This window comes from Choristoneura fumiferana, chromosome 15, assembly GCF_025370935.1.
Source record: "Choristoneura fumiferana chromosome 15, NRCan_CFum_1, whole genome shotgun sequence".
Classification (NCBI taxonomy): Eukaryota; Metazoa; Arthropoda; class Insecta; order Lepidoptera; family Tortricidae; genus Choristoneura; species Choristoneura fumiferana.
Window position 1 is genome coordinate 15,942,374 of NC_133486.1, and position 23,962 is coordinate 15,966,335.

The 23,962-nt window shown below is 38.5% G+C and overlaps 2 protein-coding genes across 2 annotated transcripts; one reads left to right on the top strand and one right to left on the bottom strand.

Annotated features, from left to right (window-relative positions):
- Positions 1–1,321: 1,321 nt before the first annotated feature.
- Positions 1,322–11,144, bottom strand: LOC141435482 (neurobeachin-like). Its single transcript, XM_074098174.1, has 2 exons — positions 10,842–11,144; positions 1,322–2,258 (listed from the first exon to the last, which is right to left on the bottom strand). Exons 1-2 carry the CDS (start codon positions 10,998–11,000, stop codon positions 2,238–2,240), a joined length of 180 nt encoding a protein of 59 aa, XP_073954275.1. The 5' UTR covers positions 11,001–11,144; the 3' UTR covers positions 1,322–2,237.
- A 1,424-nt stretch (positions 11,145–12,568) lies between these two features.
- Septin2 (septin 2) lies at positions 12,569–23,694 on the top strand. Its single transcript, XM_074098171.1, has 9 exons — positions 12,569–12,640; positions 12,997–13,114; positions 13,550–13,692; positions 15,105–15,291; positions 17,651–17,769; positions 19,290–19,482; positions 19,871–20,034; positions 20,287–20,424; positions 21,945–23,694. Exons 1-9 carry the CDS (start codon positions 12,611–12,613, stop codon positions 22,110–22,112), a joined length of 1,260 nt encoding a protein of 419 aa, XP_073954272.1. The 5' UTR covers positions 12,569–12,610; the 3' UTR covers positions 22,113–23,694.
- Positions 23,695–23,962: the final 268 nt, after the last annotated feature.

Below are 23,962 nucleotides of genomic sequence, written 5' to 3' on the forward strand. Positions count from 1 at the left end.
ACGTACATTAGGTATACCTTCCCTCGTATGTCATATTTGACGGTATCTGTAAAGGTCATCGAAAAGCCAGCATCTAAGCAAAACCAAAGCACATCTTCCACCGTACGCATAATTTAGCACAGGGTAATCGAGGAGCTCCCCACACGAATCGCGCTTACCCTGATTAATACCGCCCATCGCGGCGAGAGGCGAGACAGCGGGAACGCTTTGTCATGTTCAACTAGCTGTAGCCTAAATTAATCAAGACACTATCGAGGTAAGAAGCAATCAACATCATCATCTTATTAGCCATAGGACGTCCACTGTTGGACATAGGCTTCCCCGTAGACCTCCAGTTGCCTCGGTTGGAAGCGGCTTGCATCCACCGTGAACCCGCGACTTTAACCAGGTCATCCGTCCGTCTCGTTAATAAGAAGCATTATGTGTAAGTAAATATACCTGGAAAAATTCGGAAATAAAATGCCTATACTCCTTAATTTTATTCAACGGACTACTTGGGTAAAATTGTTATCAACATTTTCGGGAGCACGTTGCCATCTACAACTATTATCTGAAGGTTAGAATCTTATTTTATAAACGTTTATAGCCAATTATATCAGACCCCATATTAAAGGACAGTTTCCAATTTATCGGAATATTTTCTTGTAAGTCGTAACTTGCTTGCTTATGTATGATCAACGTCATATATAAACTACCTAAAAAAATGTTAGAACTCTTTGAATTCGAAGTCGATCACAATTACTTTTAGAAAAAATGTGAAAGCAAATATCTGTCCGTTACCTCTTCACGCTTAAACCATTAGACTGATTTAGATAATAATGAGTTCATTTAAGACCCTGGAAAGGCCATGATAGTTTTCATCTCGGAAAATTGCATAGACCCGCAAGATAGCTATAAACGAATTCTAGGGAGACAAAATCGCGTGTAAAAGAAAATATTTACTAAGTTTCAAGATTCAGAGACGCGGTGGGTGCAGATTTTTCTCACCCCACAGCTTCTGTCGCGTGTTTCTGCACTCGAGCGTCGTTTCCTACTCCGCCAGTCATCAGCCCGAGGGCAGCGCTACACGTCGCTCTATTAGCTAAACATTTGTGGTGCATGTCTTGCTTTTCAGGCACAAAGATGAAAATGATTAACAAATATCTGGCGAAAGTTCAAAGTGTTAGTCGCCTTACGACTCACAATCATGTATCATTATATTTGTTTATTCTGTGAGTTCGTGCTTATTTATATTTCACTACTAAACTAAAGTACCAAAAACTTTTATCGTCCTTAATCTGATAATATATCTGATACTAATTCAACAACGCATGTGAAAAAAGTAACCTAAAGCATATCATAGACCTCCAAAGTAATTTGAATTAAAACAGGCTTTTACAGAATTGAAATAAAACAAAAAAACGAAACCACCCCTTCACAATATTTGTGACTATAACGCTGCAGCTGTACTATTGGCAATATTGGAAAATATGCTTCCAATCCAATATTGAAAATATCGACGGCGTAGAGCAGGAAACGCAATCTGCTCCGTAAGTAAATTACGCGACGCGGAGCGCCGCCGCCGGCGAGTTTACGAAAACAATCATCTACTTTAATCGACAATGGCCACATTAACTCTCGATTCAAGGTAGAAATTTACAATTTGCTCCAGAGGGTAACGAACATCTATTGTGACGGGATTGATTTGCTTCGCAATTCTCCGGGTGTTTCAAGAAACTCTTATAACATCACACGATTCCTTCCTTATTCCTAATAAAACATTTTTTATTTATACATTTGGATTGGAAAACTTTTAGACAAAAATAACATGTAGCATTGCACCATACGTGAAAGAAAAACAACTAATAATGCCTTTTATCCTTCTTCCACGAACAGTGCTTTTTTGCCTCAAAAATAAAAATAATTACACTTTAGGGACCAATAAACTCCATCGAATTTCCTACTGATAAATATACTCAGCAGCACAAAATTTGGCCCACCCTTCATACAAAATTACCGATTCTGCATACATTTGAAGGTCAAATTTTTTGCCGCTCAGTAATAAGAGTTGATGCAGTTTCTTCGTCTTTGATAGAATTCTTTCTTAAGTGTTTCTTCTAAAATCGATGCCTCTTCTGTCCTCACTCCTGTCTTGCTAATTATATCGCGATCTGCTAATTGATTGGGTAAATCTTCTCCTAGTTGCCCTGCGCGTTTATCTCTACTCTTCCCTATTCTTCTACCTAGTGCTTCAAGTTCTACGTCTCCTCGTCAGTCACCTAAGTACAGAAAAAGGTATTTAGTGATGAGTATTAAACGCTATACCAGCATTGATTAAGGAGTAGCTGAGCTAGCCGTTAATGCCAATTAAGGGGGGGGGGGTTAATTGGCAGGTAAAGTTATTGGCAGTAATTAGACACGTCCTGAGTCCAAAGGCAAGATAAAGTGAACTTGTTAGAGATATTTAGTTGTACACGTAACGATGTAGAACAAATGATTAACGAGCAGACAATACTCTCAATTTATTAAAGTCGTATCTTTTTATAAAAATAAAACTAAGTGAAATAACGAAATTTGTGTTTTTTGTTGCTCAAACGACGCTGGAACGTTTCATATGACGTTTTCATTTTTTGCGAGTATTGACGAAATCAAGGACTGTCAACGAAGGTATTATCAGAAATGAAAAAAAAATACTTGATTATTTGTGGCGGGGTACTTTCTAGTGCCACATGAAATGTTCCACGCCACACACAATGTGGCACAATATAATGTATAAGTAGCACTGTAATGACGCAGTGATGGTACACTATGTTGATATCCAAGGTTAACGGTATATCCTTAACCGGTGCAGGTTAAAGTTCAGTTTAGCACAACCTTGCGTGGAATTTCACGCAAATTGCGCAAGCGCATCGTTCCGCGCGATGGAGCGCGAAGCAGTCGTGTTTTGATTTATTGATATCGACGTGCGCTGGCGTCCCACCTGCTCAAACTCGATTAACTACGATAATAGCCGCATTAATCGATAATCGGCAAGACCAGTGATGAAGATGAAATTAACCCAGATAACATCACTCACATACACATACCACTTTTATTGTCGCAATGCAGGGAAAGGTGTTTTGGATGTTTTTTGCAATAACTAACATTGCATAAAACTGAGATCATTGTTTATCTAATTAAATGAAGAATTATCAATATACAAGGTGCTCATTAAATAACTGGAAACCAGAAAGTAGTTTGCTCAGAATCGAGAGTAGATTCGATTACACTATGTTTTAAAATTAGTTGTGTGTGCCAGTCTAAAAGTTACGACTGCAAGAGGCGCCAATTAAAGATTATAGCGAGGTTGCATACTATTACGATAATTTAATACTGGCCGTTTTTCTTCTAAAAACGCCAAAGCGCAACTGAGAAATAAAAATTATGAGTGTAGAGTTCGTAATGAAGTTGAATTACTGACTTAGCAAAGCACACGAATATCTTTTAAAATAATGAAGATACTCAAAACTAAATGCAATCAACTAACATTCGCCATTAAAAAAAAAATTATGGGTGATCTGAGTATTTTCAGTTATTAAAGGACACCTTGTATATTATAACATTTAGTAGAAGGAAATGAACTAAAATGTTTACATTCCATAAACTCACACGAAAGATAACGCACTAAAATAGCTGTATCGAAACCTGAAATCTAAACGAGGGCGTTCCTAGTCGAAACATGTATTCAGTAGCATGAAATAAATAAACATAACAAAAATCAAGTAGAATAGTCTTTTTTTATGTTTTTTTCGTGGATGTAAAGGAGATGCTTGATGGTAAGAGATATCACAGCGCCCTAGACAACTGTTCGGATGTTGCAGGTGCGTTGCCAACCTAGCACGTTAACACCTCGAGGCATATATTCACGTAAAGTGTCTTACTCTCCACGCCTAACACGCCGAGTGCAAGATGTATTCAGTAGCACTGAATAAGCAATAGGGATAAAAGGAAAGGCCTACCGCCTGCTGTAGTTCAGTAGCCTTAACAAGAAACCCTTATAGTTTCGTCAGGTCCGTCCGACCGTCCGCAGCTTAACTTAGACTGTATCAAAGGTAAAGCTGTAACCTCGACAAAGTGTAACTCCGCGGACAAAGTGATGAAATATATAAATATTTTTAAGGTACCTTTCCCTACATTTAAAGTGGGGGAAGAATTTTCTTTCATCTAACTACACCTATAGTGTGGGGTATATATCTTTTAAAAACAAGGTACATGTAAAAATGGTTTTGCTTGGTAGGTAGGTACACCCTGAAAACATGTCAGTTCAAATTTCATTAAAAAAAAACCGGCCAAGAGCGTGTCGGACACCCCAAAATAGGGTTCCGTAGCCATTACGAACAAATTATTAATATTTTTCTAAGGATTTGGTATTTCATACGGAATTTTATTGTACCATTTTGTCGGCATAGTTTACATATATATCCGTGCAAAATTCCGCGGACGGACGGACAGACAGACAGACAGACAGACATGGCGAAACTATAAGGGTTCCGTTTTTGCCATTTTAGCTCCGGACCCTAAAAACCAGCTGATTGCGTTGCTTAGATTACTACCTCTCCACTTTTTCAAAATTTCCACTTTCAAAAACCCAGTAAATTCTGAAGAGAAAATCTCGTCAAGAGGATTGAGTTGAGGGAAAAGTTCTTTGATGGTAAATAAAGAGGCGAGCATTTTAGCTTGTTATCCAGCTTAATAGAGAACAGTTCAAGAGTTTGCAACAGGCTACGGGTGCGCATAAAGCTGCTTGAACGATACTACAAGCAAGTAATTACACCTTTATTATTTGAAATTTTCTAAAAGTAACCGAAGTTAAAACTGACGCTCAAGTATAAGCCTATTGGAGCTAGATTCAATTTAGAAAGCAAAAGTTCGAAAACAACGGTCTTAAAAGTAAAGCAATAAAGGTGTCACTGTCAATTTCGTACAATGTTTTTTACGCTCGCTCATGAGTGATCTTTGAACCATGCTTCCTTGCGCTGAGAATATTAACGTGACCCGACGACGATAAACCTAACATTTGTTAGACACCCATGTAACCTCTCCATTTAACCGTTTCATAAGGCAGTGACAATTGCTTGTAGAGGTCATATGTTAGTTTTTTTTTTGGTGCTGTTAATCCAGCGGTAGAACAACAACCGTCAACCATTAGCGGATGGCGCTGGCGCCGGAGGGGGGTCGATCATGCAGCAATCAGCAATATATCGCCGATCATTACGCCGCTATCGACGACCCGCTTAATTGCCGCCCAGCAATGGCGCCCGGGATCATTTCCGACGCCCTTGTTACACCATCAAATTCATTAGGAAACCCGGGTTAATATCCTGACTAGGTACGTTTCAAACGGTGATGCAGCAGCCTACTATCTTCACTGGCGTCGTTTTGTCAATGTACTTATGCAATGAGGTCATGTATGCAAACTGCGGATTGTCGCACGTACGTGGCAATGTAATCGCTATTAAAGCATATGTAACTATCATTAAATTTAATGGACAATATTCTTGGTTTATTATTTATCATAATAAGCAATTATCAAGAAAACCTCTCAAGGTTTATGATACAGTGCATCTCTAGAAGTTTCGGTATATTTTATGTATATTTTACAGGTATTACTTTAGCGATTCAATAAAAATATGATTAATTTCACGAAGGAAAACCATTAATGGAAAGGAAAATAGTTTCAAGCTACTACAATATAACATTGCATGCCATGTATTCAAACTTGGTTGGTTTCCGGGAAGTATGTATTTATCTGTTATTTTTGTTACGACATATTTAAAATTAACGAATGGTCTGGCTGGTCTAAATTTCACAACATGATCGGTCGTGCACCGTGCGTTCAAGCCATTACACAGTTGCATAGTTCATTGGAGGCATAATGTAGCTACGCCTATATAACCTCGGCCGCGGTCTACAAAACAGGTTTCAAAACAAAAACACAGGTTGGCAAGGCAAGGTCTCGGCCAAGACCGTTCATCGGTACTAAGCGCACGTATTTAGCAAGAGAATTAAATGTGCTGTCAAAGGAAACGAGAAGATTTAACGTCGGTCAAATCATCTTACGACCCGTCTTATAACTCGATTCGATAAGTGTTCGGCTTGAGCGCCCGGGATGATGGAAAGGTTTTGAAGGTTAAAATACTTACTGATATTGTAAATGGGAAGGCGAGTTAGCGGTTTACACGCGCCGACGACTCGATCTATCAATCAAGGTATTTATTTTGCGAATGGTCGGGAGAGATATACTAAGATATTGATACATTATTTCACCTGAATCAATCGTTTTTTATGAGAATAGATAAAATTATTTCTTTCAAGCGAAAGGTGAAAAACCAACAACTTAAACGATATGACATCTACAAACCTGTGTTTAACAAATAAATTACATTTTGATTTGACTTTGTGTTGAAATAAACAGAACTTCTACAAAAGGCAAGACTACCGGTTCCTTGGTCAGATGACATTCTTCAGTTGGCTGAGAGGCCTTCGCCCGGCAGCGAGTGCATGTGAGCTGATCGATTGATGGTGGCCACAGGACAATGACGAATAGAGAAGACGGTTTACTAGAAAAATTAGTAGTTAGGTCTTCATTTTGCCACAAGTAGTCTAGTGATCTAACAAGTACAGGTCCGGTGTTTTCTTTGTTTTATATGCCGCCCACAGACTTACAATCTTGAAGTTGGCCAACTAAATTGCACTGTATACCAATAGACCAGTAACTTAGCTCGCACGTTTTATCCAACTAAATTACTACTGTATTGGTACTGTATACCAACCAATACAGTACCATTCAGTAGCATATTCTGACGCCGACGCCTTTTGTCACAATTATAAACTTTTATTTTGTATGAAATCTTATTTAATGTGTTTTGTGGCAATAAATGTTTTTTTTTCTTTCTTTCATTATCAGTATCATACCATGACCGTAATAGCAACGTGTCGGCCAAAAATTATCTATGAAGCTATGTAACCAACCGTCGCCGTCGTCGTGTATCCGTTTGACATTCCGTTTGACACTCCGTCTGACACGGTCCTATTAGCGACCCATTATTATTGACCGTATTGATTCTATTTGTAGCATTCGAACATGGCGGATGTAGACTGTATCTAATTTTGGTATTTCTGGTTTCTTTGGCTAGTTGAAGTATAATTTTGATAGTGTTTTATGTGGCGATTAACCTTAACAGTGAACAGTGATAACAAAATTATATATTAATCTCGTGTCTGACATTTTTTAATGCGCAAGTTGTCCCCACGTGGTTTCTGGAATTTTACTATCAAGTTGCAAACTACAATCACCGTACAACGTCGCTCCCAAAGAGAGCTTACTTCGACACTGGCGAAATTTCGCCAGTAGGACTGAAGCCATATTTTAAATAAAATAAAATAAAAACTATTGACCGTAAAGTCAAGGCATAATACGGTGTAATGTGTAGAGACCTTAAAGGCCCATCCCGGTGCATAGGCTAATACAAAAAATCAATATCAATTACATGGAAATAAGCAAGGTCGGTCTGACCGGATCAATGCCGGGGAGTGAAAATGTCGCACGTCAGCCGTCGGACGTGGGAGCTCTAACTTTCGGAGGCACTCGCTAGAAATTGTCTGCAAGGATCGCGATGCCGATATAGACTGTCAATTCGCGTTATCGGGTGCCTGTCGACCTCACTTCTATTTCTCTGTGGCGTCTTGTAAAGAAACTACATTTCGTGGTAGGTTCATATCTTAATATCTAGCTTGCTCAAGTGTCAAAAGACAACCTACGAGTAGTTCTGTCAGATTGCAGTAAAATGAATTGTTTTTATTCAGTTTTGGAATTAAATACACTGAACGATAAATGCTACAATAGAGTTCCTTTACTTGTGAACAAAAATTCAATAAAAAAATCTCTGAACATTATATGCCATTACATTACTCATTAAGAATTGTCGTATTCGCATATTTTAATATTTTTTTGCTCAAAAGTGTAAAAACTCGACTGTACCATTATCATCGACTATTTTAGCCGTATTTAGTGAACTAAATCTGTCACAGAGTTACGAGACGGTAAGTGGAAGACGTAATTATAAATTCAAGAATATTTTTACTCGACTTTGACTTGAGTTAATTTCTCGTCTAATAGGTTCAAAGAAGCGCTCGTAAATAAATTATCAATTTAATGGAATCTTTAGTAGCTTTTCATTAACTATTAAAAGTAATCCCACGCATTTTTCTTAAATAGATTATCGAATCGGCATAAAAAAACATGACAATTTTTTTTAACGATAAATGTGTAGTACGAATTTCGAAATAAGAAATAATCCTTTCTTAAAAATAATCTTTAGGTAACAGTGTTGGTTGCTGTGATGAACAGGATTGAGGTTTTTTTTACAGATTAGGTACACCTGTTTCCTGCAACTTGAAATGTTGGCTTTCCTGCAATAGCGGAGGCGTCATTTAGAATACCTTGTAGGTATGTGGAACAAGATTACGTGGGTTCGAGGGCTTTTTCAACACCCTAACGTAGCTCTGTCCAGGTAATTGGTTAGTGGTTGGTTATTGGTGAGTATTGGTTGGCCACGCCTTCTTTTTTTCATAAAGAACGTTCCAGAGACGTCATTCGACACTTTATGGCGACGAGTAAATGACGGCACCGCTATTAAAAGTAACCCTAGCTTTTGGCCCCGGTTATTTTTTTATGACAGTACAGTCAAGCTAGCAAGCGGTTATTTTTGCAATATACAACTTTAATAACTAGCAGGTGACTGATTGATAGACTTGAGTGAGACACGCTTATATGGCTACCTAGGTACATAACACCGAATTCTCGGCCTACGGTTCATACAGCCATCCTAATTGGAATACAGTTTAATCTAGTTTACTCTTGGTCAACTCATTATTCTTGCCCTTATCCAGCTCGGGGTCGAGTTAGCACGTAGGTCAACAAATTCACCAAATTAGTACAGCCAACATAATCCGGCAGATATTTATCTAAAATACCTACCGACTTATTTTAGAGCAGGGTAATATATTCAAATTTCGAACTACTCGCACTTGATACTTACCCTTGTTTACGTAATTTCAGGTGAGCTAATTGAACAGATCCTACAAACTGATTAGGTATTATCTGACAGGTGAGATTTTAGTGAACGAAATTTAAATTTGCCTGAATGAACAATCGTACGTAAATTAGCCTCATGCCAGCCCATGGCTTCTTTCTGGGTAAGAAATTCTTATGGTTAATATGGTAGATACATTTTTAAAACATGCGCCGATATTTTTTTCATGGGAATAACTATTAACGTCCACTTGCAGGCTTTTTAAACTAGGTTTAAGTGGTCTTAAGTCCTGTCAGATCCATACAAGAACTGTCAGTTTAAAGTTAAAACCATAAATCGAGATTTAAAAAAACCTACAAGACGTAAATAAATCATTTTATTTTTTTATTTTTCTTTCTATTCGATGAAATGCATATCACACATTTGCGACCAAACTGTGACATTTGCAAAATCGCAACTTTGGTAGATAGCACAGTGTTGTCGTAAAGGTGCGATATGGTGTTATTCGGGCGAATTAATTAAAAAAGTAGAGAGAGATGACTGATGAACAAGTTATTACAAGTTTAAGAAAACATCGATTCACTACTCTAATCTCAAATACCTACCTACGTTCGTGTCATTTTTACTTCAAGAATAGTGAATAGGTTACCTAAAAGGAACCTAGCTATTGTATTTGTAGCCTTTTCTTGTACGCTGCGCCATAAATACTTACCTACTTAGTAGTCAGTCGAACTTCCTCAGTTCTAGCATACCTAATTTATGTTTGTAAAATACAATGTCTGATAAGGATTTTGTTGGTCATAGTGATTTAAATGCTAAGCATTTCTGCCTACGCGATTAACATAAAACATTTTTTATCTCACACCTAGTGTTTATTACAGAGTTTTTTACCGATGCATTGCGATAGATAACGTACCTACTAAATTTCGAACTTGGTAGGTACTTACGCACAATTATAGGTATGAGCATTGAGCAGGTTAGCATTTATCTACCAAAAAAAAAAAACTAGTATAAAAGCAAGTGTTTTAAAGATTAGACTCAGGTACTAACCTAACCTAACCTTTACCAAGCGATTTGACGTTTTGAGAATGCTGTGAAAAGGCATGTAAACATACCTACCTATATAAGCGTTTTATCTATTCATACATATATGCAGGTAGGCTGTTAATGAGCTACGGTCTTATATAGGTAGGCAGGTACCTAGTTAGAACATACAAAATATCATAGGTCATACTGTATTCACACAATAGGCGTCTGTGGTGTTTATATTTTGTTTGTCACCAATATGACCATCTAAATGACGTTTCCAAGGTGAAACTGCGCTATTACCTCGTCTCAATTAGCAGCCGCGCTAGAAAACATAGCAACAAACGTTTTACTAGCGGGGCTCCGGCACTTACGTAGCAACGAGGTGAGCAGTGGGCTGGGCACGAGTCGGGCCGGCAGCGGCGCCCGTCCACCGACCAAAACAAACCGCGGCGCGCCGGCGACCTGCCCGCGCTATCCAGCGATTCACCACCAAAGCGATCGATAAAAACAATGAAAATAGACGCGCCACCTCACCCGATACCGCGGTGCCACACTTCATAAGACAACACCTACCGTCTCGGCCGTTACAAACGACCATAAACCCATAAAAACACTTATTAAAACCTCAACAAACATAATAAAATATACAAAATATTGCGTAAAAATAACCTTTCTTACACGAATCTAATAAGACATCTAAGTTAGTTTCCAAGATTTTTTGTTATGCAAGGATGATGCTTAAGGGTTCTAGGTACTTACCAGATGCAGGACGGTGTTCACCACCTCCCGGTTGGTCACCTGCCCAACTTCAATCAGCCCGATAAGAACTGCAAATTTCAGGCTATCGTTCGTCGTCATCCTGACGACTTCCTCGGGTCTTTTAATATCACTAAACGGCGGTGATTTTAAGTCCGCCATGGTTTTTTTATGTCACTATTCACTGGTACACAATTTTATTATCCACTTACGACCAAAATTCAAGAAAACATTATTAAATCGGCTCACATGATAACACACGAAAGTCGCATTCTGCCATTTTGGAATTATTCGGTGTTGCCATGCCGAATTTTCTAGTAACTCTTTCCACCAAATCAATGAGCGTTCAATTGTGGGGTAAATAATAACCAAACAGTGGGGGGGGGGGGGTTATTACGAAATTTGAAAAATGAAGTTCGTATCGTACAGGGACGGTACGATACTACTTCTCGTATAAATAGTAAAAGCGTCAGCGGGACGTCAAGATACGAAGTTCGAATTTGACACTTCGTAGTAAATGGCCAAATTCGCTAACAGTTTATTAAACTTAGTCAGCAAATTACATTTATAAATATCATAGCATAGTTAATTTAATAATATATATTATTTTTTAATGATAAATTTTAGTTTTTTAATAATAATTTTATTTAATTTATTCCTCTTTATAAAAATTAGTACCGTGCCATGGACAGTAGAAATCACATTGTAGATTTATAAGCCATCAGTTTTGCCTGTAAAATAAGAGCAACGAATTTTCGTTCGAGATTACACTGGTCCCAACACTAGGCTGAGCCTGTCTCGTAACCAACCAAATATAAAAATTAGTGACGTAATTTTAGAAACAAAATATTCTATGTACTATTTCAACTTTTTATATTGGGCGTTTTAAAAAAAGTTATCTTACTTTTTTTTGAAATATTAGAAAAAATATGTTTTTATGTTTAAGACCACAATCGATTTCGGTAGTAAAAAAATGACAGTTGCGACGTTTTTTTTCTTAGGTACAGTCAGTATGTGCGTGACAAAACAGACTCATAAAATATTGTATGCAAAAATGGGGACATCTTTTAAGCTATCGGAATTGATTGTGCTCCTGATTCTGAGTAGGAAAAACCATTTTTTTTTCAAAATTTCAAAAAAAATAAAGGATACACTTTTTTAATAAAAAAACGCCCCACTACAAACTTTTTGTGGTATTATATTTATTTGTGGTAGCAAAATCTTAGTAAGTTGCTGGTACATAATTATATTGTATTGAAAATTGAATTTAGAAACGTACGCACGTACATACTACGCACAAATTAAAATAATTCAGGTATTTAATTACCCATGCATGGCTTTTATTTAATTTCCTGGCAACATAAATGTAATTTGACAAGGCAAAGGCACTGAGGGGCTACTATGAAACTCAAAAATCGAAGTTCGTATCTCACCGTTCCTTTCACTTGCGCGTTAAATGACATAAGCGTCAGCGGGACGGTAACATACGAAGTTCGAGTTTTGCACTTCGTAGTATAGGGCCTGACTCAGACTGACTCCAATAAAATATCTGCCTTCACGTTTTAACGAAATTATTGGTAAAATTCCATACGAAACAAATGGGATCTTTTTGTTTATACATACATAAACCCATAAATACATAATTTAGCAAGACTTCCATTTTCATTTTTCACGTTTGCTATGTTGGTTAGACTGACACTTGAACTGAACTGCCAAAGTCAAACACAAACGATATGCATTAACTTCACACTGGTTCAGTCGTTAACGTAAACATGGCGGCGATAGATGTCGAACCTCCGAAAGTAAGTGAATAAATTGTAACTTGTGATTATTTTGTAGATATTTACTGATTTCTTCTTCATCAATCACATGACATCTGTAATCATAACATTATCGCACATTGTGCGTTATTGCATCGCGTTCTAGAAAATGGACTGGGGCGTTGCTCCATTTCCTTTCCTCAACAGCAGTGTGTGTGTCGGTTAACGATCATTTTCGGGAACTAGTACGAAATGGTAAACAGTGTAAGTGCAGACATGCTGGAATGCAAACAATAAACATTGCGGGCGCGTAATTAGTCCAATCCAATTGGTGTCATTTTCAATCAACTTGACGTCGGCGAAACTTGATTTCTTATTATAGGAGTGTTTTTTTTTAGATGGAGCAAAACCACCGTACTCTAAAGCTGTCGGGGCACGTCGGATTTGATAGCCTGCCGGATCAGCTGGTGAACAAGAGTGTGCAGAATGGATTTGTGTTTAACATCCTTTGCATTGGTAAGTGATGATTCACAACCACCTCTTACTAATCACCCACGTATAGTCAAAGCCGCGAGCTTATCTCTTCAGTTTCAACACTGACCTCCTGCCGTATATGGTGCCCTGGTAGTTTGGGTGCATTTGCAGTCTTTATCTGAAGTTTCTACTGACACACTTAAGTAATTTAACATTACTTAGTTAATTTTGATAAACTTGAGGCATTTAAAGAATTGTACAAACTTGTTGGACAGTTTATGTTTGATATCTTTTACATAAAAACACCATATAAATAACCTACTACCGCAAGATGCCTTTTGTGCTTGTGGTTTTAATTTAACACTTCTATTCAGTTGCTCAAATAATATGGAATACAACTAATGCTGTCTTAACCATGCACTAATCATGACTCTTTAAATAAACTAAAATGAAAAATAAAACAACCATCTGTCACAGGTGAGACGGGCCTGGGTAAGTCAACACTCATGGACTCGCTGTTCAACACCAACTTCGAGTCGGCCCCGAGCCCCCACAACCTGCCCACGGTCAAGCTAAAGGCACACACCTACGAACTGCAGGAGAGCAGTGTAAGGCTCAAGGTAAGTCTATTGTTATATTCAATATGCTATACTTTAGTTAACACCCAACCAGCAGCCCAACAGCCTTGCAGAGCAATTCTATAATGAGTTTGAAGTACCCAATCTGCACTGGGCCTGCATGGTAATTACACCCCCAGCACTCTTATTCTAAAAGAAGACCTGTGCCTAGCCTACCAATGTCCAAAATGCACATAACGGAATTGGCAATCTCACCAATATGTCAGAGATGTACGTTACTTCTATTAAACAGTACAACTGTGACTTGAACATTTCATCAAACTTCATTGAACTTTTACTTGATCAACTAAAATTGCTTTCTCATTTATAATATTGGCAGAAAGTAGCATTAGTTTAATCTGTTTTTTTGCGACACATCGCCTGCACTATAGGGAACAACAATTAATATTGAGATATTACTGTAATTGCATAGTGACCTCATTAGTAACTGGGTAACATCATCAGTTCAATCAAACTGTTTACCTTTGAATCTCAAACATTACGGCATTGATATCACTGGCAAACAAGTCTACATTTCAACATTTGATGACAATAATGACAATAGCCATTACAAAAATGTCCAGACAATATTACAGGACTAAAAGCGGGGAACTAGGACTACACACATCTGCAAAGAAATTCAATGGTGTGTGTGAACTTTTGGGCCTGAATGGGAAATATAGCCAAAGCTCTCTAATTCCGAAAGAAGGCCTGTGCCCTGCATTGAGACAATGTGTAGAGGCTGTGATGGTTGATTGACAAAAAATATTAAGGGGCTGTTTCACCATCCATTGATTAGTGTTAACTGACGGTTAAATGTGATGCCGTCTCCGTCTATTCCAACAAAACAAATAGAGACGGCATCACATTTAACCGTCAGTTAACACTAATCAATGGATGGTGAAACAGCCCCTAAACCTACGATCACAACCACCAGTTAAGAGTGTAGCGACTTAGAAGAGAAAATTAAAAAGTCAGATGTGGCTAAACCAAAATCAAGCATCATGCAAGATCAAAAGTCCAAAAAATTTATATTTTAGTTAGATAGATAGTCCTAATGCAGCAAATTATGTGCATAAGTTGAGTTCAATGAATTTGTCCCAAAATTTATCTTTATCATTGCTTGGCCAAGATATCAAAGCTATTCATCATCTGGGCAGTCATTCATTCCCATCAGATGACCCATATGCTGGTTTTCCTCCCTCCCATAATAATAAATGTATATTTGTTGTCTAGAAATAGAACTTTAAAGTGCGCCACTTGCTGATCGTCATTGTTTTTCTTTCAAGATGACACGGTTCCCAAATGATCATGGAAAATTGGTAACCTTGTATAAAAATTTAGGATAGGTTTCAGACAAGTTATATTAGAATAAATTAACACATGATATTTAATTAATTTGTCCATCTTGGCAGCTGACAATCTGTGACACAGTGGGCTACGGAGACCAGGTGAACAAGGAGGACAGTTTCAAAGCTGTTGTAGACCACCTGGATGCCCAGTTCGAGGCCTATCTCCAAGAGGAGCTCAAGATTAAGCGCTCGCTGCCAGCCTACCACGACTCGAGGCTGCATGTCTGTCTGTACTTCATCTGCCCCACTGGTAAGCTCCCAGATCTATATATTTTGAAGAAGTAATTTTTATTTGTTTGTATCTATACGCACAGGGAGGAGATAATAGCTTAGGCTTAATCTTAAAATGTAAATGATGAAAAATGAATAAAATGTATATATGTATGCCATTCTGAGATAGAAAATAATGTTTATTATTACTACTAAATAGCAAGAAATAATGTGTTAAAATTGTAAGGGACCATTTTATAGGCCTCGAAATGTAGAATGGCCCAGTTGCACTTTACACGCATTAATACAAGTGTGAATAATGTTTTCGAACCATTTCCACGGGCACGCGTGTTGAACGATAGCCGCGTTCGGATGTTGCAATACAAAGATAAACTAGAATTTGTCGACGACGCTAAGTTTGCTTTAATATTTGTAGTTTAGAAAGTCAAGACATTAGAAATTATTTGTTAGTTAACTATTTAGGACATTGGTATATGATTACTGGATACATTTTGTAATGAATGTTTATTATTAGAGTCAATTGATGTAAGCAAAGGCAGGCGTGAAAATGGTGTTTAATAAATGGATTTCATTATTCATTACATGATAGCCCTGTCATGCTGTTTGCACACTGGACAAAAACAAAACACATTTTTTTTAAAGTGTGGTTGTTAAAACTGCTTTTATTAGGGTTTTGTACCTGAATGGTGACAAACGTAATAAATAAGTTACGAAGACATTGATCAATCACTGCAGTGTCATGCTAAATACTGGAACAATTTTACTGTAATAATGTAAACAGGGCCTACATAATGAATGATACTACGAGCTTCGGATTCTCCTCGTTTCTATCGCTACCGTCTCGCGCATCTTCACGTATCGCATGACTTTCCCCAGCCCTACTTGCCTACTGTCCTCCTGCTAGGCCAACAATATTAATGTCAATGTCCTTGACACGACTTGTTTGCTCTTCGTTTATTCAGAGCGCGTGCCGCGGCCCCAAACACTAGCTTACTACGGCTAACGGTGCTGTACTACCATCATAATCCTATAGGGAAGTCTGACATATTTAGATTAAATAAATAATTTTAGTTATATTGCTTTCCTCCATCATGCAGCGCATTATGTGCATTATGATAGGTAAACAAGAAAGCAGTTACACAGTGACAGTTTAATTTAGAGTTTGGGATGATTAATTCTCGAAATAGTTAATTGAATAGACATAGATTGTTGGTGTTGTTTTGTAATGAAGAACTGCATATTACAAATAATCAGCTATAGATCAACAAAGCAAAGAAAATCGTTAGTAAAGCTAACGGGTTGGTTGGTACAGCATTTATAGAGGCTTTCTGCCAAGTTTCATGCGGCGTATTCTTTCTAAAATTGTGTGGTGGAATTGAAAAAAAAAAAGTTAAAAATTTACTATGATTTAAACTTGATTTTAATTCTAACCAAGAACTGTCAATATTACGTGTATCAATGAGTAGTAATAATGTAAATTGTTATGTAAATTAACATTCCAACGCCGATCGCGTTGTATCCTAATCGTTGGACTCTTGTAAACAATGTGTGTTTACTTTCGTTCATTATAATGTCAATTCTGAGCAATTTACATATTAGTAGTTATCTCTCCGGCAGCGTTTCTTAACTTTTTGGACCCCTTAGTATAGATAGATAGTGCCACCAGAGTGGGGGTCACGCACACGCACACAAGAACGTGCCGTGTAATGACAGCAGGATTTTGACATTTACTCATTCATTTCATTCATTCTCCTTTTGTGCAATCGGCTCTTTTTAGCGCTGCGTGTGTAATCATTCACTTCAACTCTCGTGGCACTACCTATAGGTACTTTCGTAACATAATCTACGGACCGCTAAAAATAGTTGCTTCTAATATTCATATATCTACGAGTATTTCATTTTGGTTTAATTTGCAGACCTTTTACTTACTTTTTTTAACACTTTCAGTTAAGATTTTATGATTTTACATAATATACACAAGGACAAGTTTACCTACCTGCGCATGCTGTCCAGGTGGTAGGACCTTGTGGAAGGTTCGCCCGGATTGCTACCACCATCTCGCTCACTAATCCTGCCGTGAAGCAGCAGTGCTTGCACTGTTGTGTTTTGGCGCGGAGAGTAAGACAGCCAGTGAAATTACTGGCACTTGAGGTATCCCATCTTAGGCCTTAATCTTTGCGTCTAATTACGGTTCTTTATCACGTAATGTACAGTCAAGAAAATTGAATAATGTACCAGGGTGGAGTCTTTGTGCTACTAATATCATGTTGACATTCCATACATCTGCCAAAATCATAGCAAAATTGATTATGAAAAGGTACCAGTGATTCAGTTTCCTTGAGTGTAAGCGTAACGTTGTGTGTTGTGTGTGTGTGCAGGCCACGGGCTCAAGTCCATCGACCTGGTGTGCATGAAGAAGCTGGACACGAAGGTCAACATCATCCCCATCATCGCCAAGGCCGACACCATCTCCAAGACGGAGCTGCAGAAGTTCAAGGTACCCTCTTTGATCTGTTCCGGGACTTGCTACTTAGTAGGACTCGACCCCCCTTGGAGCTTAGGCCTACAGATGTACAGAATCCTGGTACATCGATATTAAATGTATTTTGATTCAGTGAAACCTACTGTTTTTTTGGCAATAAGTTTTACAGTTATTAGTTATTAAATATGGAATCAGCTTCTTGGGACAGTGCTTCCGGAGCGGTACAGCTTAAAAAATGAGCCTATCAGTCTCTGAAAGGGCCGGCAACGCACCTGTGATACTCCTCGTGTTAGCAGGTGTCCATGAGCGGCGGTGATTGCTTCTTATCAGGTGATCCTCATGCTCATTTGCCCCCACATATATAAAAAATTAAGAGTTAATTGAGAATGAATGATCTTGGCATTGTTTTGTACGGCGTCATTATTATCAAGGTTACGGGATAGGAATCTGTACTTTAAAACTACGACCGTAACGAACAAAACTGCAGAAAGGACTCCCGATCAACAGAGTGGAAAAGAATAAGAGTAATTAGATTTTAGTTAATTTTATTGCTTACTTGATACAAATTATCTTTTTGCAGCTTGATGATTACGAACGCTTTAGATGATTTGTGTTTGTCGGCCTGTAGTAAGCCGGCAGCCGTTTTTCGTTAGCTCTCACGTCCCGTGCAAAGCTATAAACCAGCCTGATGCTCTATTATCAGACCCTGGAAATTCTTGTTCAAAGTACACCTTAAAACTATTCTGATAAATCCAAATACGGTTGGGCTACCTACATTGTTCTGTCTAGGAGTTCCAGTGCCCAAGTTCTGGCAATATCGTCAGATCAGCTCTATGGTAGCATAATGAATGATTGTAAAAGTATAGTCATCAGAACGACGCACAAGAATCAAGTTTCAAATCGCTACGACAATTAGAAGTAGGTTAAAATCAACTTCAATCCAATCGACAAAATAAAGCAAAATGAAAGTAAACAAATGCCTGTTAAAAACAGTGACATGTAAAAGTCCCACACTTTGCGGCCTGCGGCCTACTTTCAAAATAAATAGTACATTGTTGTAGAGGCACGAAAGTAAGTAAGGCGTTGCTGGCGTGAGGGAGGTGTGACACTATTTTTATTTCCTCGCAGTGATCGTGAAAAGCACAATGTTTAGTCTCGTATTATCGAAGGGTCGGCCTTCAAACTAGCCCTTTCATCTATTGCACTTTTGACCGAGACTAAACATTGTACTTTTCACGATCACTGCGAGGAAATAAAAATAGTGTCACGCCTCCCGCACCCCAGCACGCCTGGAATTAAATTCAGAAATTATATTCTAAAAAGTCGTATCGTATTATGAAATACATATATTGATACGACCTGTTTTCGTAATGTGTTACATTGTTGTCGTGTTTTGCGAGCCATAAATGAGTCGGCTGTTAAATGTACATATATAGGCATTTTGGGTACTTGATTATCTATGGCCACATTTTCGAGCAGTTGAAACGCAGTCACTGTGACATTTTTTTTTAAATTTTTAATATTTCCCGTTCCAGTCCAAGATAATGCAGGAGCTGGCGGCAAACGGCGTGGAGATCTACTCGTTCCCGACGGACGACGAGTCCGTGGCCGAGGTCAACGGCTCCATGAACTCGCACATCCCCTTCGCCGTCGTCGGCTCCACCGACATGGTCAAGATCGGCAACAAGACTGTGCGCGCGAGACAGTACCCCTGGGGGACCGTGCAGGGTGAGACACCTCTCGTATACTGCTTACTCACCATGTATACCACTATGCGGAGTAGAACCTTATTGATACTATTCAAAGCTGTTTCATATTCTTTTTTTTACCCTGTGTATCGATTTCTCTCTCTTGATAATGTATCCACTTTTTCATACGAGTTGCATTAAAAAGTGAGTACTTATGTCAGGACACATTTGCCTTGATCATCATCATCATCTTCGGTCTCTTTTCAGAATGAAATTTCGCTCAAACATTCCGGAAAATTCCAGAGTTGCGTGCCCGAATTTGTATCTCCGATACCTCTACCTCTACCTAGCTAACTCTGTCCTGTTGTTAATACCCTTTATGACTTTAACACGCTTTACGGTCCTAACTTAATGTGATCTCGTTCCAGTGGAGAACGAGTCCCACTGCGACTTCGTGAAGCTGCGCGAGATGTTGATCCGCACCAACATGGAGGACATGCGCGAGAAGACGCATGCGCGGCACTACGAGCTGTACCGCCGGCGGCGGCTGCAGCAGATGGGCTTCAGCGACGTGGACGCCGACAACAAGCCCGTGAGTACTGCTGCCCGCTGCTGCCGCCCTGGTACTGGCAGCCTGGACCCACGCGCGCACTGCGATATCATCGTTACTGTTGACTAAACCTCTCTAAAGACAGGAACACGACACCTCACTGCACCCAAGCTCAGCCTAATCCCAGCTAATTCCAGCCAGGAGTCATATTTCAATCTACACTACGGTTCGATCGTCAATCAAGTGAAATTGTGGTCGTAGTTTATAGTTCAATGACCGCCATTCCCGTTGCAGGTGTCATTCCAGCAGACGTTCGAGCAGAAACGCAGCGCGCACCTGGCCGAGCTGCAGCAGAAGGAGGACGAGATGCGCCAGATGTTCGTGCAGCGCGTCAAAGAGAAGGAGGCCGAGCTCAAGGACGCCGAGAGAGAGGTACCTACTGCCGCCTTGATGCCATGGTGCCCTGATTCTTAGGTTTTTTGGGGTTGAGTCGCCAATTCTGAGAAGTGGCCTCTGCCCAGCTGTGGATGTATATGTAGGCTGAGGTAATGATGATGAAGGACAGGGCCAAAGACATAAGGGCCTTGCTTTTGTTGACTCGTTTATAGTTTTAAATTTTATATGAGTGCTTTATATGTAGAAGGTGAGGGAGGATAGTCGGAAAAAACCGACCAAGTGCGAGTCGGGCTCGCGCACGAAGGGTTCCGTACTGTTATCTAATCTCAAATATTTATTTTATTCTGTTTGTAGCAATTGTTCTTATAGCGGCAACAGAAATACATCTATTACGGCTCAAGTGATAGAGCCCTGTGACAGACAGACAGCGGAGTCTCAGTAATAGGGTCCTGTCGGCACCCTTGGGGTACGGAACCCTAAAATTCAGTTTTAGACGACTGGGATGGGAGGACCTAGACAATGCCGGTTAAAAACTCACCGATTAAAAAGCCGCCTGCACAGTTCATCCCCAACTCCCTGGAGCTTACTATAGGAGGAGAGGGTTGGAGGGATTTCTTGTCTACATGCAGAGCCTTACTTCAGTCATTTGCTAGAAACAATTTTTCAATTCCTTGGTTCCCTGATGCCTTGGTATCCTGGTGCTACACTTCTACAGCCTTATTCATAAAAAGTTAGAGCCTCCTTGAAGGCTCCTTGAAGGCCCGATGCTAAAAAACATGATTCATAAACGTCTGTTAGCGCTAATCAGTCGATCAAGGCTCTGCTAAAGTTAGAAGACCGTAGACCCTCCTTTATCTCTCTGCTAAGTCACAAAATGGCCGCCACAAGTTTGAACAGCTGACTTTGACTAGAGCAAAAAACCATAGGTACCGAAGATATTTATAGTGAAGGCAGGGCTACGCAGATTAAAAAAAAACAGGAAAATTTATTTTCAGGAATTTGTATTTAAAAATCCTCTAAATTAGCAACAATAAATTAACAATAAATATGAAAAAAAATAAGGATGATTAACATAATTATGGCTTTTTGCACAACATAAACATGCAGATCGGAAATGGCGGGAAAACAAACAACTCGCTTTTTATTTTTTTTTCCTGGTAATTTGCTGTCACTGCTGTCATTTTTTTTTTTAATTATCGATTAAGCCATTTTTTGTCTTTGATTTGTCAAGGTGGCCAACATAACGCGTCCAATCCGTCTATCAGCAGCTCAACAACTAGCAGACTGCTAGCAAGCGTTTATGAATCATACTTCTTGACAACCGTCTAACAAGCTTAATCAGTCTGCTAAGTAACAGACCGATCAAACCTCAATTAAGGATTTTTTATGAATAAGGCTGTTAGACTCTATTTCTCGATCCATTTGACTCTAGACGAACTTGCACAGACCTGAGTTAAATTTTAGGAATTTCTCTTATTCTGAAAGGAAGCCTGTACTGCTTGCAATTAATGCTCCGTATTCACTTCGTAATATTTCAATGTTCAAATTTTTTCCAGCTGCACGCAAAATTCGACAAGCTCAAAAAGGACCACACGGATGAAAAGAAGCGTCTCGAAGAGCTGCGCAAGAAAGTGGAGGACGAGACCATCGAGTTCAACCGGCGCAAGCAGCAGACGGCGCAGTCGCACCACACGCTCACGCTCGGCAAGAGCAAGAAGAAGTAGACACGCTTCGGTTTTATGGACTCCTGGTACTTTCACGTGGTTACACGGGTTTTTTTTTATCAATGGACGACTAAAATGCTGCACGCTGTTTCACCATCCATTGATAAGATTTAGTTGATGGATAAATGTGATGCCGACTCTGTTTGTTTTGTTCGAATAGACGGAGACGGCATCACATTTATCCCTCAATTAAAATAAATCATTGGGTGGTGAAACAACCCCTACTATTGATACTAAATTCGTCACGTTTTTAAACACCGGTGTGGAATATATTCGTTTTGAATAGTGCAGTTAATAAAATAGATTCCTAGTTTAATTTTTTTTGACCGTAAGAATGCTTATTGAATGATCTTATTTGTCACGTGAGCGCCCTTTGCACGAAAGCGCCACTATCAAAGCAATATGTGCTAGTTCTGTTTTAATTTTCACGTTTGTAAAGATCTTTGTTGTTACTATACCCAATTCAAGGGATTATTCTTCTCGTGAAATTGATACGGAAATCTCTGTTATCAATCGCACCGCTATTTTACTCGTCCATTAATAACCATTTAAGTAGTAAGGAGTACCATAATGTATATGAAGTTGGTTGACGAGAATACGAAATAACCGCCTTACTCTTACTTCTTTACTTTCATAGGAACAACAGTTTACTGGATACAAAAAGAAGTCCAAGATAAGCGATGTATTGTATATCCAGGTCTCATTAGAGTAAATATCCGGCAGTTTACCTCAGGTTTGATCACACGCAATGTTTTCCGTCTGGATTGCTTCGTCGTTTGCTGTAATGCCAGTGTTCAGTAGCTTCAATACGGTTCCATAGCTTTTGTAAAATGCATTAACTCTATACTAAAAGCATCAAGAAGTTAAATGATCGCATCACTGACAATTATTTAAAAATGTATCTTTAAGTTTAATTTTAAGTAAATTGGCCAAATAATAATATAACCAATACTGTCTGGTTAAAAATATCAATTGACTTACCAAATGTATTAAAAATGAATATTATTTTAAGGAGGGTTGTGTCCTGTGCGATACTGATTGAATACGCTAGCTAGACATTCGAAGTATTAAATTTTATTGGTATGGATGAAGTTTTTGAATGATTTTCTGCGGCAATTGAGTTTGTCTAGTTAACGTGTTCCCTAGCAGTTTAAGATTCATAAATCAAACATACAGTTGTGTTTCAATAGTTTATTACGTACAAATCGCATTGCTTATAGTCGAGCCCTAGCATATAGTAATGTAGACTTTACCACTATCGACTTAAGGGCCGAGTTCGTTTGTACGTGACAATCATCATAATAAGCTTTTTTAAATTAAGCAAGTTTTTTAAGACTATTAGAGATAACAATCAGATTTTTATCGGTAATTATTTAATTTTAATGGATTTTATAATCGTTTTACATACAATGCTCTCTGCTAATTCCTGTACCTTACTATTCAATTTTGGGTTCGGTTCAGACGCTAGAGGGCGCCTCTATGTAATTTCCATGCATTTATTTGTTCATTCCTTTTATATATTTTTTATACTTATCGTGAATATTTACCTGTTTGAGGTATTTAATAAAATCGTGAGATTATGCTTACCTAGTTTTACTTACCGCCTAGCATTATTTTCATTTCGTATAATAATTAATTAATCTAAAGTTTTTTTATAAAATAGGTTGGACGGATTCAAATTGAGAACGATAAACTTATTGGTCTACTTATAAACTACCTACCTGAATGTTAAGGGTTACAGAATTACTTGGTGCTAGCTTATAGACCTACCTTGATCTCCCATCGAGGCAGATCAGAGACTTACAGAATACAATCAATAATAATATTTTTTAAAACTTTTTATGATTCGG

Bases quoted from the DNA above. Each gene is read 5' to 3' on its own strand.
- LOC141435482 (XM_074098174.1), bottom strand. From the start codon at position 11,000: ATGGCGGACTTAAAATCACCGCCGTTTAGTGATATTAAAAGACCCGAG. The intron at 2,259-10,841 runs GTAAGTACCTAG...TTCTGTACTTAG, and splicing joins TGAACACCGTCCTGCATCTG to GTGACTGACGAGGAGACGTA.
- Septin2 (XM_074098171.1), top strand. From the start codon at position 12,611: ATGGCGGCGATAGATGTCGAACCTCCGAAA. The intron at 13,693-15,104 runs GTAAGTCTATTG...CCATCTTGGCAG, and splicing joins AGAGCAGTGTAAGGCTCAAG to CTGACAATCTGTGACACAGT. The intron at 15,292-17,650 runs GTAAGCTCCCAG...GTGTGTGTGCAG, and splicing joins GTACTTCATCTGCCCCACTG to GCCACGGGCTCAAGTCCATC.